Raw genomic sequence first — 15,707 nt, forward strand, 5'->3', positions numbered from 1 at the left:
GACTGCAGGATGGCATGGCAGGGGCAGTGAGATTGGACTTGGGCCTTGGGTTGCCCAGTAGATGTATCTTTCTATTCAACCCATTCCTAATCCTGTTGGCTCACAGGCCATAAAGGAAATTTTGACTAAATACCAGCTCTGTATAGCTTGTCTATCCCTATCAGTTTTCAAGAGGGAGGATGCAACCACTCCCCAGTAGCTGTGACCTCAGAAGTTATCTGCTTGTCATCTACAGAAGCCCCCACAGGGAAGGCGTCAGTGTGGAAAAGCTCATTTTGTGTATGCTAGGCCACTCTCTCTCATGCACTGTTTACCCAACAGACTTCAAGTTTGACAATTTCTCATTAAGCTGATTTTGATTCAGTATCACTAGAGCAAGCTCTTAATTACTTGCACTTTCATCTGTGCCCACTGACGGAATGGAGACGCCAGGAGGGGTCTTCATTTGCATATATTGATTAGAGCTAACCCAAACTCTATTGTGTCTGCCCATCATGTTTAGGAAATGTTAATTCACAGTCTGCTGTGGTTGCTGCCCAGCTTCTAATAAAAGAAGGATGGCAGCTTCTTCGGCAGCAGCAGCTTCAACTTCTCACTAGCTAACATGTCTGCAGACTTCCTTTTCTGTGAGGGTGAAGAATGGCATTTTAAATCTGTGTTAGCTATGCACTCATAGGTCTTTGCAACATGCTCTTCTGTGTCTAATGCCAAAAGCTCAAAATAGTGTTCCTTTCCCATTTTAGACAGAGAAGCTATTTTTCCTCAGTCCAGATATATAGGGGCAGATTCAGCTGAGTCCCGGTAGCAGAAACCCAAGCAAGGACTTCTACTAGCGCACATGCCCTGCATTGGCTCAGTGTTTGTGTGTGTGTGTCAGGTGAATCCCCAGAACAGTGCACGGGGGAGGGGGGGGATCCCATCTGGCAAACTGAAATATTTGCATTGACAGAATGACTACCATAATGCTATGTTGAATTCCTCCCATTCTGTGTCTTGCAGTGTCCTGTCCTGAAGGATGCTGGGTTTTGCCACTAAGCATTTGCTCATGTGGAATGCCTGCCAACCCATGAGTGAGGGGTGGTTAAGTGGGAAGGAGGAATAAGTGTACTCTGGTTGCAAGTGCATGACTAGCTTAAAGATTGTCACATTCCACAGTGGTTGTCTATGAGATTAAGGCATGTGGGATCACCAGGCACTCAACAGTACTCCAGTTAGATTGAGCTGGTATCTCACATTCCTTCACAGCCTATCTGAAGAGCCTCAGAAATTTACGCAATGGAAAGCATCAAAATTGAGAGATTGCATTTCTGCACTTTAGCTGAAAGGACTGCTGAACTATCTATTAATATCCTTAAACTTTATATGATTTTTGAATCCTTGCTTAGATTTTAACACTTGCTGGATCCAGGAAATAGAAGGGTCTTGGCATACAGCCCACCCCCCTCAAACTCATAACACTATTATGCCCATACACAATGGCAAAATTTCAATGTAATTGTAAACTTTGGTTTAGCATTGCACACATGAGACTTCTGCACTTTGCACTTTTCTTCTCCAGTGTAGTCGTGAGATCAGAAGCTTTCACTTTTATTTTCAAGTAACTGCAGTCCAATGCTGCTGTAGTTAATCTAAACTACTGTATTATTTGAAACAAACCAAATCCATAAAACATGGCTTGAAGTTGGCTTGTTTCCCTGAGTAGGTGAACTGTGGCCCAACGGCAACATGTAGCTCTCTGCCTAATTTTGTATGGCTGGAGGGAGATAAGGAGGGCAAGAGGGAGAATCCTGGGGGGACAGGGACGTATCAAACAATGGAATAGGAGGGGAAATTATTCTGTAACTGATCAATATAGACTTCTGGCAAGAGAGATCTGTCTCTCTTCCAACGGCCTGGTAGGCAGAAAGGAAAAAGGAGGTAGCAGAAAAGAGAGTAAGAAAAAGGGGCAGGCTTCACCCCCTTCTGGCACTGAGTTACTCAACAGCATGTGGCACCTGTCAAAATAATCTCCCAGGTAATGCAGACCTCAACAGAAAAAAAGGTTTAACAAGAGGCCTAAACCATAGTAAAGAGAAACCACATTTTATCTGAGTTTGTGTTTACCACTGAACTGTAGTTGATAAAAAACGGGAAATGGGAGTTTCCAGTGCCCTTGCAGCCGCATTGGAGGCCAGCAGCATTTATGCAGAGTTCTCTCTCTAAAGATTACTTCTGGCAGTAGTTGGGCTTTTGGACAAGGAAGATAGAGCTGCTTAGGATACTGTCTGCTTTATATGCTGTTCTTAGTGTTTTGCGTATTGTTTGTCTTGTTAGTCCAGATCTTACAGCATGGTCATCTTAGGAGGGACTTGCTCCCCCCAGAAGTGCAGCACTGGAGCCCAAGGCATCTCTCCCAGCCTCCCTTCAGCCTGCCTGCTAAGATGGTTCTCCCTTTGTTCTCCCCGTTCTTCCCAGCGCACCTTGATAAAAATCACTCTCTTCCTGTCACCTCTCTCTCTCTCTTACCCCACCATCTTGGCAATTTCTGTCTGCCCAGGCCCAAGGATTCCTCCTAGATAGGCCATCAATACATGTTGTCATGCTAACGACATGGCTTATCCCTAGCTAGCTATGTGAAGCTGCCTGGGTTTGTGTTCCTAAACTGTATTTAACAGTGCTTGACTTAAGTTTTAACTAGCCAAATTGCTTACTTGGTGCATTGCTTACTTAATGAATCTATGAGTTTGCTCAAATTCTAGCTCTTTACTGAATCCACAGATTATGGCGAGTCTGCCCCTCCCCCAAACTCATAACACTGCATAGCCACAACTCCCAGAATCTGCAGCAGAACTGTCATTGGGGATCTTAGGGCCTGGGTTCTTGGAACTAGAGAGACCATAGTTTAGTGGCAGAGCACATGCTTTGCATTCTAAAAGTCCAAGATACAATCCTTGTAGTTCCACTTAAAAGGATAGCTAATAAAGGAAGAACCTTTGCCCAAGACCCCAAAGAGAGTTTCTGCTTGTCAGAGTAAAGTATGTTAGGCTTGATGGATGTATAATCACTACTGGGATAAGGCAGCTTCCTGTGAGCTTATATGGGAGAAGACTCTTCCATACGTATATTGAGCTACACTCCTACACTCTCATGTTTCTGTAAAGCAGGGAGAGTCAACATGGTGCCCTCTGTGTGTTGTGAATTCCCAACTCCTACCATCTCTTGAGTATTAGCCGTGTTGGCATGGCCAGATGGGAGTTGTAGTCCAAAGCATCTGGAGGGCTCCACATTGATTTCTCCTGCTATGAAAGTGTAATTCTACATACACTAACATATTCCCCCTTCTCCCTCCCATACCAGTGACCCAGAAATATACTGCAGTTCCTCAACACTTTGTGGCTGTGAGCAAGGGAAACTGGGAGAACTAGCCTAAAACAACAAGAGGAGTGGGGCCATAGAGGTGTTTGTGGCTCAGACCAGATCAAGGTTCAGGATGAGGTTTTTGTATATTTGGGAGCACGAAGGCCAAGTGTTATATGATGATAAAGCAAACGTGTCAGGTATTCATAAATGTGTTATAGGTTGGAATATTAAAGCAGATCTTTATGTGCTGCCCACAGTTCAAATGTTGTAGAGGTTTTTGCAGCTGCTTTAATGCCAGAGGCTAAATCTTTGGCAGCTGCATAGTATTTTTGAATGTTTTTTCTTAGGGGGAGAGTTTAAAGAAAACTAATAAAGCATCGTTTGAACAAGACAGTCAGATTAGATGGCCATCCAAAATTTTAGGCATACAGAAGTATACTGCTTTAAATTTTGGACACTTCAGAAGCAAACAAGTCAGAGACTGCTATTGTAGAGATGGAAAACTTAAGGGAAATTTGAAGAAAAACTGTTGACAGTTTTCACTTGTGAAATTTTTGTGGCATTATGTCCTTTAGAAAGCATGGTCAGTGTGGACTGTGTTGCAGTTAAAGGAAAGGAAAGGAAAGGAAAGAAGAAATTTTGATGATTTCATTTGAATTATTGCCTGAAAACCACTCGTCCAGTGGTCTCCCAAGACAGGAACTAATGGTGAGCGCCTAGTTCTGGAACTTTACTCATGCAGTCACAACACCTCCTGACAAGTTCTACTTGCCACTGGAGAAGAAGAAAAATGTGCATGCTCAGAAATGAACTGAGTGTAAGTTCCACAGAGAGGTATTAAGGCAATAGGGTATTAAAAAGGGTAAAGGGACCCCTGACCATTAGGTCCAGTCGTGACTGACTCTGGGGTTGCGGCGCTCATCTCGCTTTATTGGCCGAGGGAGCCGGCGTACAGCTTCCGGGTCATGTGGCCAGCATGACTAAGCCGCTTCTGGCGAACCAGAGCAGCGCGCGGAAACGCCGTTTAACTTCCTGCCGGAGTGGTACCTATTTATCTACTTGCACTTTGACGTGCTTTCAAACTGCTAGGTTGGCAGGAGCAGGGACTGAGCAATGGGAGCTCACCCCGTCGTGGGGATTCAAACCGCCGACCTTCTGATCGGCAAATCCTAGGCTCTGTGGTTTAACCCACAGCGCCACCCACGTCCCAATAGGGTATTCAGCATGCACAAATGACTTACAGGCATACCTTGCCTTATTACCACATGACTTCAACCAAAACCAGAATGTGGAAACCTCTGTTTAAGTTGAAAGGCAACCTCGGTTGTGTCTAAACTAGGACATGAATGTGTAGATATGCATTTCCATGTATGTTTTGCTTTCTCCTTGTGCTTGTGTCCCTTCATCCACACAAGCACTTTCAGTTTTATGCTTCTAAAATGTACCTCGATGTTTCCTGTCCACACTCGTGGCCAGTGCTTGATTTTTTGTGTTGTTGTCAAATCCTTTCATGTGGATATTTGTTCAGCTTTCAACATTTTTGTTTTGAAATACAAGTTTTCCAAAATAACACAAAAGAGCAGTAAAAACATTTTTTAAAAAATGTGTGTTGCTTCATATCAGGCAAGATTGAGAGCTGCTGGAATGAAAGGCTGACACTTCCATTCCTCCCCTTTTCGTTTCCTGCACCCAGCAAAACATCATTACACATGTGTATAAACCTGCTCATATAATGTGCTTTAGTTCATTCACAGTCAAGTAACACGTGATTTTATACTGGATTATCCAGAGAACAGGAAAATCAGACTTTAGCAGGAGATGGTGTGGGTTGCCACTTGGATGAGGACATTGTGTGGAAGCTGCAAAAAGATAGAGAGGCACAAGCAGCTTCAAATCCACATTAGGCTTTGGTCTGGATGAGACCCTAGTTTGTAAACAAAAAATAATTCTTCACCCTAAAAAGTCAAATCAGTGACACACTCAGGTGCTTAGAGAAGCTCTAATTGATGCTGGCTCTTCTTTCTCCAGCTATAAAAATGGGCAGACTCACATTGAGACCGTAAATAATACATTATGTTCCCTAAGATGACAGTTGTCTTGTTAAACGTGGTCTTTTTAAAAGTAAAGAAGAAAATAAAAATGTCAGCAGTACCTTGTAGCAATAGTTTATCTAGCTCAGTACTGCCAAGCTGCAGCAGATACCTCTGGCCCATTCCTATGCCCCTGCCACGTTTTCTATTTTGGTAGTTACTATCTCTGTGTGTGTGAATCGGGATGTGTTGGGATTCACAGGATCTAAAGCACTGCAAGAATTTTTTTTGGGGGGGGGAGGGGAGCACAGTGGCCCTGGGAAGTGGTGTACTTATTTTTAAAAAATTTAGGCCTTAGAAAATGGGGAAAGAGATTGTGCACACCCTCCTTTGCCCTAAAGGCACAAGCCAGGTCAGACTCTGGATCTGTCAGTTCTTCCAACTCAAATTCTCCCTCCCCCAATGCTGTAGGTGCAATTCACACCCATTAAAATCAACAATAGTACAGGCATCCCTCAGAGATATTGTAGGTTTGGTTCCAGAATACCACAATAAAGCAAATACTGCAATAAAGCAAGTCACACATTTTTTTCTTGGTTTCCCAGTGCATGTAAAAGTTATGTTTATATGTGGTCTGTTTATACTATACTGTTAAGCCATGTCCCCTCTAGCTGCAGGGGTGGGAGGAGAAAAACTTGGTTCCTAGCCACCTCCACTCCTGTGGCAGGAAGAGGGGCAGTGGGCGTCTTCCTTCTCCTGGAAGCAGCTAGGTTGCCTGCAACTACACCCACAGGAGCAATATCTGTGAAGTGCAATAAAGTGAGGTATGCATGTAGATCATTTTGTTCATGCTTAATACCCTAACCCTATTGAATGGGTGGGCTTGTGCCCCTTGGCATAATTTGAAAAGCAAGAGCAGTGAGTCCCTTTCTTACCAGCTTGATTGGCCGCGACAGGAAGAGAGAGAGAATAGGTTGGCCATAGCTACTTTTGGCTCTGGCCCAGTCTACTGCTGGCTTAGAATCTGCTCTCAGTCAGCATATTGTCTGTCCCTGATTCAGAATGTAAGCAGCAAAGCAATCAGTTATGAATGACATTTAAAAGATGGGTTCTTCTGACCAAAGTCTGAATGGAACACACTAGGTCCAGTGACTGTAACTGAAAATGAGATCATTGAGTGATGTAAATCAGTGTTCACTAACAGTTTATGATGAACTGAAGTAATTTTCCACCTGGGATTTTAAAGTAATAGTTGGGAATTTCAGCAATATTTTGACAAGCGAGGCTCCAATATTTATTTGATCTTGTATTTAAAATTTCAAAACAGAGTAAACACATTTTTATCACCACATCATACCAGCTAGGCTGTATTTCTCAATTTATTAGAAACAGCGGTCAGTACATCCTTCTAAAACATTACATGTAAATGTGCTTTATTGCAACCTTTTATTGCATTTTTATTCTAAAGCAAAGTAGGCCAGAATGCTTAGTGTCTGGGATTCCAAAGCTCAACCACCTATTTTAAAAAATAGAAACATACAGTAAGATCATAGCACATTTGGTGACAAGTACAATGTTGCATTACTTATCTAGAAACTACAATATGACTAACATACAATTGTTTTCCTCATGAAGCAGTTTCTTTTTTAAAGTTAAACTACATGAATTTGACTACACCATAAAATGACAGAAGAACAGGTTTTACATACCAACAAGACTACTCAAGTTACATGCTGGAATTTATATTTAAAAAATAACAAAACAAAAACAATCCCCTTTGCTCCATGAGAAGCAACCTTTGACAAATAGCATCCCTTAAAAGAAAAACCAAAATGGATTTCAAGAATATAGTGTTCATGTGCGGGATGTACAGAAGGAGTGCACAGTCCTGGCATACCTCAATACAAAATGAAGCTACCTACTCATTGTTACATGTATTTGTAAAATGAGTCCATACACAGTGATTAATGCTATTATTCTCCTTTGCACATTAGTTCTAGATGGGGTTTTCCCATATTTAAAAACTGCAACTGTTACCGTCTCTCAAAAGGAAATGGGGTTTATATAAAATGCAACCACTTTGCTTTGAATAAACTACAATGCTTTATCTTGAAGCAAATAAGGAAAACACTTTTAAAAAATCGGAAATTTAAAAGCACATCGAGAGTATTAGTGAGGAACCCCACTTTTTTGGGGGGGGGGGGAGAGAACAAAATGATCCAAACTTTCAGATTGTGAGGTGGGTAAAGCAAGTGAAAATTGTGAATTTGGAGTTTCAGAGGGCCAGGGCTAGTTATGGCCAATGCATATTAGATATATGTATGTGAATTTATTTTCCATATATCTATATACATACAGTACACACACACACACACACACACACACACACACACACACGCGTTGCAGACCAGTACAATCCCATGGTGCTGTAAACTGGCAAAAATTAACAGGTTGAGTTAAATTTCTTTGTAGTCAGTCACTGCAAATACCGAACACTCTACACTCCAAGAAAGACAACACACAGCTGGCTGGCATACAAGGGTGCAACACCACTGAACATACTAGGCCTATGATGGGGGAGGAGGAAGCATGTTGACCCTTGAAAATGTCTTTAAATAGCTTTTCTTTACACACTGCAAATGCCTGTCTGAAAATAAAAAAGTGTCCCGAGGGGCTGATTGGAGAAAAGTGCAAGGCTCTCAATGGTTATAGGTAAGATACTAAGCAGTGTGAAACAGAATAAACTTTTAACTATGAGCCATTGCTATATGCAATACTCAACCTCCATGAGCGATAAGACAGGAGTAAGGGATGTTGCTGAAGAATAGTGTATAGTATAAAGGTCTGCATTAAAATTATGGAGCCAGCCAAAAATGCCAGTGCTTGAAACCTAGAAAAGTTAGACTGATTTGCTAAACTTCCACTATTTGTTATTCAATGTTCAGTCAAAACATACTCCAGCCAAGCAAAGCTCTTAGCTCAGGGCTGAGAGTAGATAGGATGTTGAGAGATCCTGTGTATTATTTATAGCCCAATCATACCAGAAGAATAGTGCTTGAGGGACAGTGGGTTTTTAACTCTTCTCCCTGCTGAAAATAAATCATCCCTCATATTTCATATCTGCCCCAAGGGGCTAGGGAGAAAACACAGGCAGCATCCAGTTGTATGTGTTTCCCATAACACACCAAATAGCTTCAGAATGGTGATTTAGCTCATGAAGATGGCACAGGGGGAAAAGCTTCAACCACCACACCCAGAGCTATCTTGGCGTGTAGAAACATTGCAACTGTTTGTACAATTTGGCTTAAAAACAGCATTTCGCTTTTAGGCAACTGCCATCTTATGTTAAAGTCACCCTGTAATCCTTAGAGTCAGAGTGGGCTCCATTTACCCCTTCCATGCATGAGCTTTTGGTTGATGGCAAACAGCAGAAGCAAAATGCCTCTTCCCACATCTCTTTACTGGGGAGTGGGGTGGGGTGAGGTGTAAGAGCAGGTTGTGGGCTTCAGGGAAAAGAATGTGGGGTGCAGTGTCTCATGGACAGGAAGAAGAGGCCAGGGTTGGTCAATACATCTACAGCTAGCAAGGAGAAAGAACTACTAGGGCAGGTTAGGATGGAAAGCACTGCCTTGGTTAGTGCAAGTGTGTGGAGTCAATGACAGGTATTGCCTCCATTGCCTGTGTGACTTTCCCTGTCAACTTGGATGAAGCAAGGGTGCTGTGGTGACAGGGTATAGCTCTCCTGACTTAAGGGGAGTCATGAGACTGTGGTGCAGTGCACATCCTCACATCCCTGAGTCTCCTAAGCAGGCAGGGAAGAGTCGAGTAGTGAGGTGTCACTGAGAAAGAGAAGTGCAGCAGTTGGAGACTGGTTATGGGTCAGCTGCCTGGGTATGGGTCCCAAGAAGTACCTGACCATGTCCACTGCTGATGCCAGCCCTTGGACACATCCTTATTCCATTTCTTTTAAGATTTGCTTCCTATCTCAAAATGCCTTAAAACACCTCAATTCTGGAAAATTATCATTTTCAGGAAATAAAGTAATTCTTATTAGGGGGGGGGGAGGGAGAAACAGAGTTCCTGTCTAAAAGTACAATTGCTGCATATCAGAAAATGGAGGTTTCAATAAGTTAAAACTCCAAGTCTGGCTGCTTTTAAGTGCAAGTATTTTAAAGGGTGAAACAAACTGGATGTAAATGTTTACTTCATGAGCATATTGAAACTTTTCAAGTCATGAAGTATATATTTATGAATTCACATTAAAAAGATAAAAATGGGTAGAAGAAAAACCTTGAGCATACATTATGCCCAGATCTGCATTTATACTCTGTCATCTCACAAAAATTGTCTTACATTTGCATACACACAATACATGTTACCACTTCAGATTTTTATTCCCTGTTAGTGTGAATTAAACCAAAACCAAAAAACTACACATTCAAACAAATATTGTTCAAGTACCAAAGAGGGGGCTTTTGTAGACTTGGAAATATGATAGCCAAACAGGAAAATTGCTATGTGAAGAGAACCCATTAAGTCATTGTACATGTTGTCATGGCTTTCCAAGTGACAACATATTTACAGAACCAAACCACCTCAAGCCCTTAATATGTGTCCTACATGTGTCCAGGTTGGCTTCTACAGTCTATTGTGTGCCTGATCTTAAGAAAGACTGAAGAATTGCTGCTATCCCTATTCCTGAGCTTGTGCAGACCGGGGGTTTGGATGGGGAAAAAAAAAGAATATATGAGAACTGTGCTTATGTATGGGAAAACCAAACACCTACAGTTATGGTGGGGGGGAGTACTGGAATTAAAGAGATTATGCATACTAATTTATAAGTGAATTCAGTGGCTGGAGGTAGATATAAACTTAAATTTGGGTTGTATGATTGTTTTATGTTGCTTGTGTTGGCTGATCCCCTGCTCCTTTTCATTTTAGGCCATGATCCTAAGAATTGCATCACCAGCTCTACATTTTAACTACAGGAGCTTTTCAAAGTTTGTATCCGGCTAACACCACCACATGCTGCATCAGGTATAATTTCTGAACTCTCCCAAGTTTTAAAAGTGACTTGTTGAGCAAAGAACTGTTGTTTAGTGAAAGGTAATCAAGCAGCTCCAATGTGCACATAAAATCAATCTAGCTCACAGACTAGAAAAGTAACCCAGTGAGGCTGGATTTGTTCCTACATTCATAAGTAGGATATTCAAGATACTGCTTTGTACAACATAGGTACAGAGGAAAAACTATGTTGTAACCTCCTTATGAATTCTTCCCAAAATTTCTCCTTAACAGTGCTGTATTTGTTCTTATGATATGTGACTGGCAAAGAAAATAGCCTCAGAAGTACTAGCAGTTCAATTACTTTTCAATCTTGGCTAATCTATTGTGCACTGCAGCTACTGCAACAGCTACAGAAAAATATGCAGTTTTCTACTTGTGAGAAAGGAAAATATTGAATCCTCCCCACTAAAGCACTTCAGATAAGCTGCATATTAAGAGCCTTTCTCCCCAACCAGTTTACTGCTTAACAAAAAACATTTACATAGTTGGGTCATTGAAATCAGTATAACATCTAGCAGATAAAAAAAAATGTTCTAAAAAAAAGTTCTACTAAAACAAGCCTAGCTCATTGGCTTAAAAAAACCCACACATTGAGCTCTTCTCATCTTCCATTTTGCCATTCTCTAGTGCATTTGTAGAAAGACAGCAAGTTATGCTAGGGGGCTGATCTTAACAAAGGTGAACTATGAGAATTTGGAATGCTGCCACTTGAGGTCAGCTAACTGGTGTGAAAAATTAGGCATGAGAACATTAAATCAAGAAATGTTGATGGAAGCTGAATGGTGGTAGAAGAACATTTCTTCTACAAACTTTCATTTGTAAACCGCAAAATGATTTTTCACTTGCAAAGTCCATCCAAAAATGTTCAATGTGAGAGGCATTGCAAGCATGTGAACACCAGCTGGCTGTTATTTATAAGCCAAAAGGAAGCCATGTGTATATGTTTACTTTCCTCAAAATTCTAATCTAAATGTTTCAGAATGTGCCAATTTAAAGGGAAGTAAATCAAGGCACCTTGTGAGATGAAGTACACATAAAGTTAATTGTAAATTTTAAAAAAATGAACCTAAAGGAAGCATATTGACTGATACTCTGAATACAGTAACAGAAGCCAAAGGATTGTATCCCCAGGGCCATGTTAGTCCTACTTATGAGTAGACCCACTGAAGTCAATGGACATGACAAACTTGGGTTCATTTAATTTCAGTGGGTCTTTCTGAGAGGGACTAGCACTGGACTCAGTGACTTCATAGGGGCAAACCCAAATGAAGTTAATGCAAAACAGTGGAGGCTGTGTGGTATGGCCTAAATTGCCAATTAGCTCATTGTTTGGTTATAACATTAAAATGTGAAGATTTATAATTGGTAGTTATGGGAAAACATTCCACTGATTCTGAGTAAGTCAGAACAAGCCTCTGTGGTCTAGGCTAGATTTAATGAAAGAGTAGTATTAAGCAATGTGCAGGTACCAAATTAGAATGTGCAAGCTGGTTAGGCTTCCAGAGGAGGTATAAAATCTCAACCTGATGACTCTGAAAAGTGGCAGAATCCAGTGCCACGCTTAATAAAAGTAGCATATTGCTGCTGGCTAAAGAGGATGTGGGGGTGGACAGGCCTGGGAAGAGAGGGACTGAAGAGATGGTGGCACATTAAGTTATTAACTATCGTCTCACAAATTTAAAGACTACAGGATGGGGTTTTTTTTTACAACCATGGTTCCATTTTTAGAAGATCATGTTCCAGCTGGTTAGCCAGCACTTAGCTTAAGTGGCAGTAGATTAGTGCAAAACAGAAGTGCTTTTGGGACATGTCAAGCAATCTAGTTTAGCCCCTCCAGTTGCTGATTAGTGCTCAAATTTTATCATTTTCCTGTTCAGCAATTTCATATTCTGCATAATACTTCTAAGCTCCCTTATAGTGCATTCTGCTTTGTGTAAACATTAGAATCTAACAGTCTGGGGGTTCAAGGTGGCACTGAAGGTAGGTTGGAGCCAGAAAAGATCCAAATGTCCCAACTCCCTGGCATGCACTTCAAATACTACACAGAAAAAGGAAAGGCTTCATGCTGAATCTACCGATTTGTCCTTGTTGTGTAAGCAAGTGTTCTAGCTCAAATATAATCTTTAGAAATTACAATAAATCAACAAGGGCATACATGTAGTGACAAAAAAAGGTAAATACAGCATTGTCAGAGCACAAATTCTCACAGTCTAGTGGATCCAGTTCTCACTATTTGCTATAATTTCATTATTTGATGTTACATATAATCCAGATGAATCTGATAGCAGATGACCAAGCAAAGCTGTTTAGATACTGATAGATTCTACCACTTTATATCTTTACTAGTCCCATTGAATTCAGCTACCCAAATATTTGTCTTATGGTAAGCCAGCAATGAATTCTAAGGTTATACAACCGGTACAATGGATTTCGTGATTTAGGGTGCAATCCAAATGCATTATAAACACAGTTTTGTAGCCAGTTTCAACAGTATATAGACTGCACCCATAGGGGTTTTTTGTTTTTTTGTTTTTTGGTTTAGCAAGCCATTGAGAAGCAATCCATTGCACTTCTAAAGTTTTTTTTTTAAAACAACAACAACAACAAATGTTTTTAAAACAGAAAATTCATTGTTTAGCATCTTATAAACATGCCAGGTGCCAGCTTCATTCTGCTTAACATTCCAAAGCTTAGTATTAAAAACAAAATCTGACATCCTTGGAAGAAAGGAACCACATTTTGAAAATAATAAAGGGGGAAGTGGTGCAGTTACATCAGGTCAGGTTAGTTTTCAAAACAACAGAAGACTTTTTAGCTTTTATATTTCTCTCTTCAAGTTTTGGCAAGTGTGATTGCAAATGCAATCTACCCACCCCCCCAAATCCAGCAATGAAAGTAGTTTTGGTGGGTTCAATTTGGTTTCTTTTATTTGAAGACCGGTAAGTACTATTGAAACCAAAGTTTTGCTATGTTGGTAAAATATAAAGCAATATTTCCTTGAGGATATTCTTCTAAATAAGAACCTGAAACTCTCTCCATAATTCCTTTGGTCTCCTCTCACCAAATACCATGCTACATCAAGATGAGCCCTCATGTGTAAGTTTGTCTGACTTGCAGCCAAGCTGCTAAAATTAACAGGGAAGTTTCTGGAGTAGAGACTTTCCCTACATTTTCCTGGAGCTTAAGACTGAAAGACATTACTAATACCTCAGAAAAACAAAATCCAAGTAGAAGTTCCGCTGATGGTGCCTGGCAAAAGTTTTGCTTTTAGTTCTTTCTGTATGCATCTTTAAAGAGATAACTTGTTCCTTTTAGGGAAAATGAGAGAGTCTCCTTATATAAAAACACAGCTGATCTTCAGGTAGCACCAGGGCACCAACCCCAAAGCTATTATTTTGTTGCTGCTAGGTCTCCAATTCACATTCATCAAATCATTTCTTGTGCAAAACAAGCAGTCTTAAGGAGAAAGAATGCCCTCTGGGTTTTAGTAAAAACTGTAGAAAAGAAATCCGAGAACCAACACTTCACCTATACTCCACCCTCCTAGAATTTATCTACAGAGGGAGGGCATCTGTGCGTTGACAGGATAAGCGAGCCGGACATTGAGGGAGTCATTGTGTTGGACAAGGGAGGTATGCTGGTAATGAAGGACTAATTCTTTTAGGGTAGTATAAAGGTTATATGGCTCTGCAAACCCATAACCTCTTGGAGTGCTGTAAATCACACAGTGTTTAACTTCACCATCAGCTCTGTTAAAAAAATAGAAAATTAAAAATTAACATGATAGTATTTTAGAAGGATTACAACAAGTGAGATACTGAAAAGTCATGATAAATATCAAGGAACCTTGGATTCAACAGTATTCCTGTAATGATTTTCATGTTTAGAATGGCTTGCTGTCTCATGAATGCTTGTCACGGTGCAGTGAAGGCTTTTTTAAAAAGCCTTTCAGATTGTGACAGAGGTTCCTATTCTACCTAAATATCATCTTCCAAACCCTCTAGAGCTTAGCTTTATACGATATATAACATATTTACAATAAAGAATTTTTTTGCCAGAGAACCTGCTTTTGGACTTAACTTTCAGTAAATCCATTAAAAAAAAATTAAAGCAGTTCAGGTAAGTGGCATTTAAGGTTCCAGTACTGTTCCTGGGCAGATCCTTATATATACTAACTACAAGGGAGGTATGCTGGTAATGAAGGACTAATATGTACTACATTTGACCAGAATACATAGGGCAAACATTCACTCAGTACTAAAGCACATATAATTCTATCACACATGTAAGCAGAATAAATGCCCAACCTGCGAAGCATTTCAAGAACTACAAATTACCCATAATCTAGGGAAATGTACATCCTCTAGCTCTTGTAGAAACTTGTTTTGCTTATGTTACAAGAGCAGGAAGATACTAAAGAATTTAACTTACTGACTGCACTAACATTATTGACAAAAGATATGATTGTGGACAATTCCCAACACGTTATTTCCACAACATGGTGCCCTCTAGATGTAACTCCCATCATCCCTGACCATAGTGCATAGTTAAACTATGGAATTTGCTCCACAAGCAGTAGTGATAGCCAGAGGGCTTTAAAAGAGAATTAGACACTAACCACAATGGCTGTGTTCTACCACCAAGGTTGGAGACACAGTATCCCCATGAATGCCAGGGAGAGTTCTGTTGCTACTTTGTCCTGCTTTGGTATCTGTAAGAATAGGGTGGTGAACTAGATGGGCCATTGGCCAATCCAGCAGCCTGCTCTTGTATTTGTATGCTTTGTATGTGGAAGGTCCCAAGGTCCCTGGCACTTTCAGGTAGGGCTGGGAGAGAACCCTGTCTGAAATCTTGGAAAGCTACTGCCAGCAGACAATACTGAGGTAGATGTAGTATAAGACAGCTTCCTAAATTCCTATACTAATCCAAACAACCAGAGGGCACCAGGTTGGGGAGGACTGGTTAAGTTGATATGCCACGTTATAACCTAAATGCTAAGAAATGTCTTCATCTTTTAAGAGACCACTGACCCATCTAGACGACACATGATGAACAGAGACTGAATTAAATTTCTCCCACTCCTGCTACCAAAGCTATTGTAATTGCAGATGTTGAGATACCAGTCCTTTGCACTATTGTATCCATGAAGATATCCCTATTTTTTTCACTAAAATAGTGCATATCTGAGCAAGATCTGGCTGCATGATTTGGAAGCAATAGCAAACCAGAAGAGTAGGCTCTAAGTAGCTGTTCACATGGGCAAATCAAGGC

General features: G+C 40.7%; 1 protein-coding gene and 1 long non-coding RNA gene across 11 annotated transcripts in view; one reads left to right on the forward strand and one right to left on the reverse strand.

Moving 5' to 3' along the window:
• LOC308479124 overlaps positions 1–13,022 on the forward strand; it is a 55,990-nt gene extending 42,968 nt beyond the window's left edge. For all 5 annotated transcript variants that reach the window (XR_013987458.1, XR_013987459.1, XR_013987460.1 and 2 more), the window contains one exon: positions 10,311–13,022. This is a non-coding gene — a long non-coding RNA (uncharacterized lncRNA). The remainder of the gene's footprint in view (positions 1–10,310) is intronic.
• Positions 6,731–15,707, reverse strand: part of LOC308479038 (phosphatidylinositol 3-kinase regulatory subunit gamma) — a 263,420-nt gene continuing 254,443 nt past the window's right edge. For all 6 annotated transcript variants that reach the window (XM_081009375.1, XM_081009373.1, XM_081009374.1 and 3 more), the window contains one exon: positions 6,731–14,185. In XM_081009375.1, coding sequence (XP_080865501.1) covers positions 13,987–14,185 — 199 coding nt within the window. In that variant the 3' untranslated portion in view covers positions 6,731–13,986. The remainder of the gene's footprint in view (positions 14,186–15,707) is intronic.

This window comes from Podarcis pityusensis, assembly GCF_964106645.2.
Source record: "Podarcis pityusensis genome assembly, chromosome: 6".
Lineage (NCBI taxonomy): Eukaryota > Metazoa > Chordata > Lepidosauria > Squamata > Lacertidae > Podarcis > Podarcis pityusensis.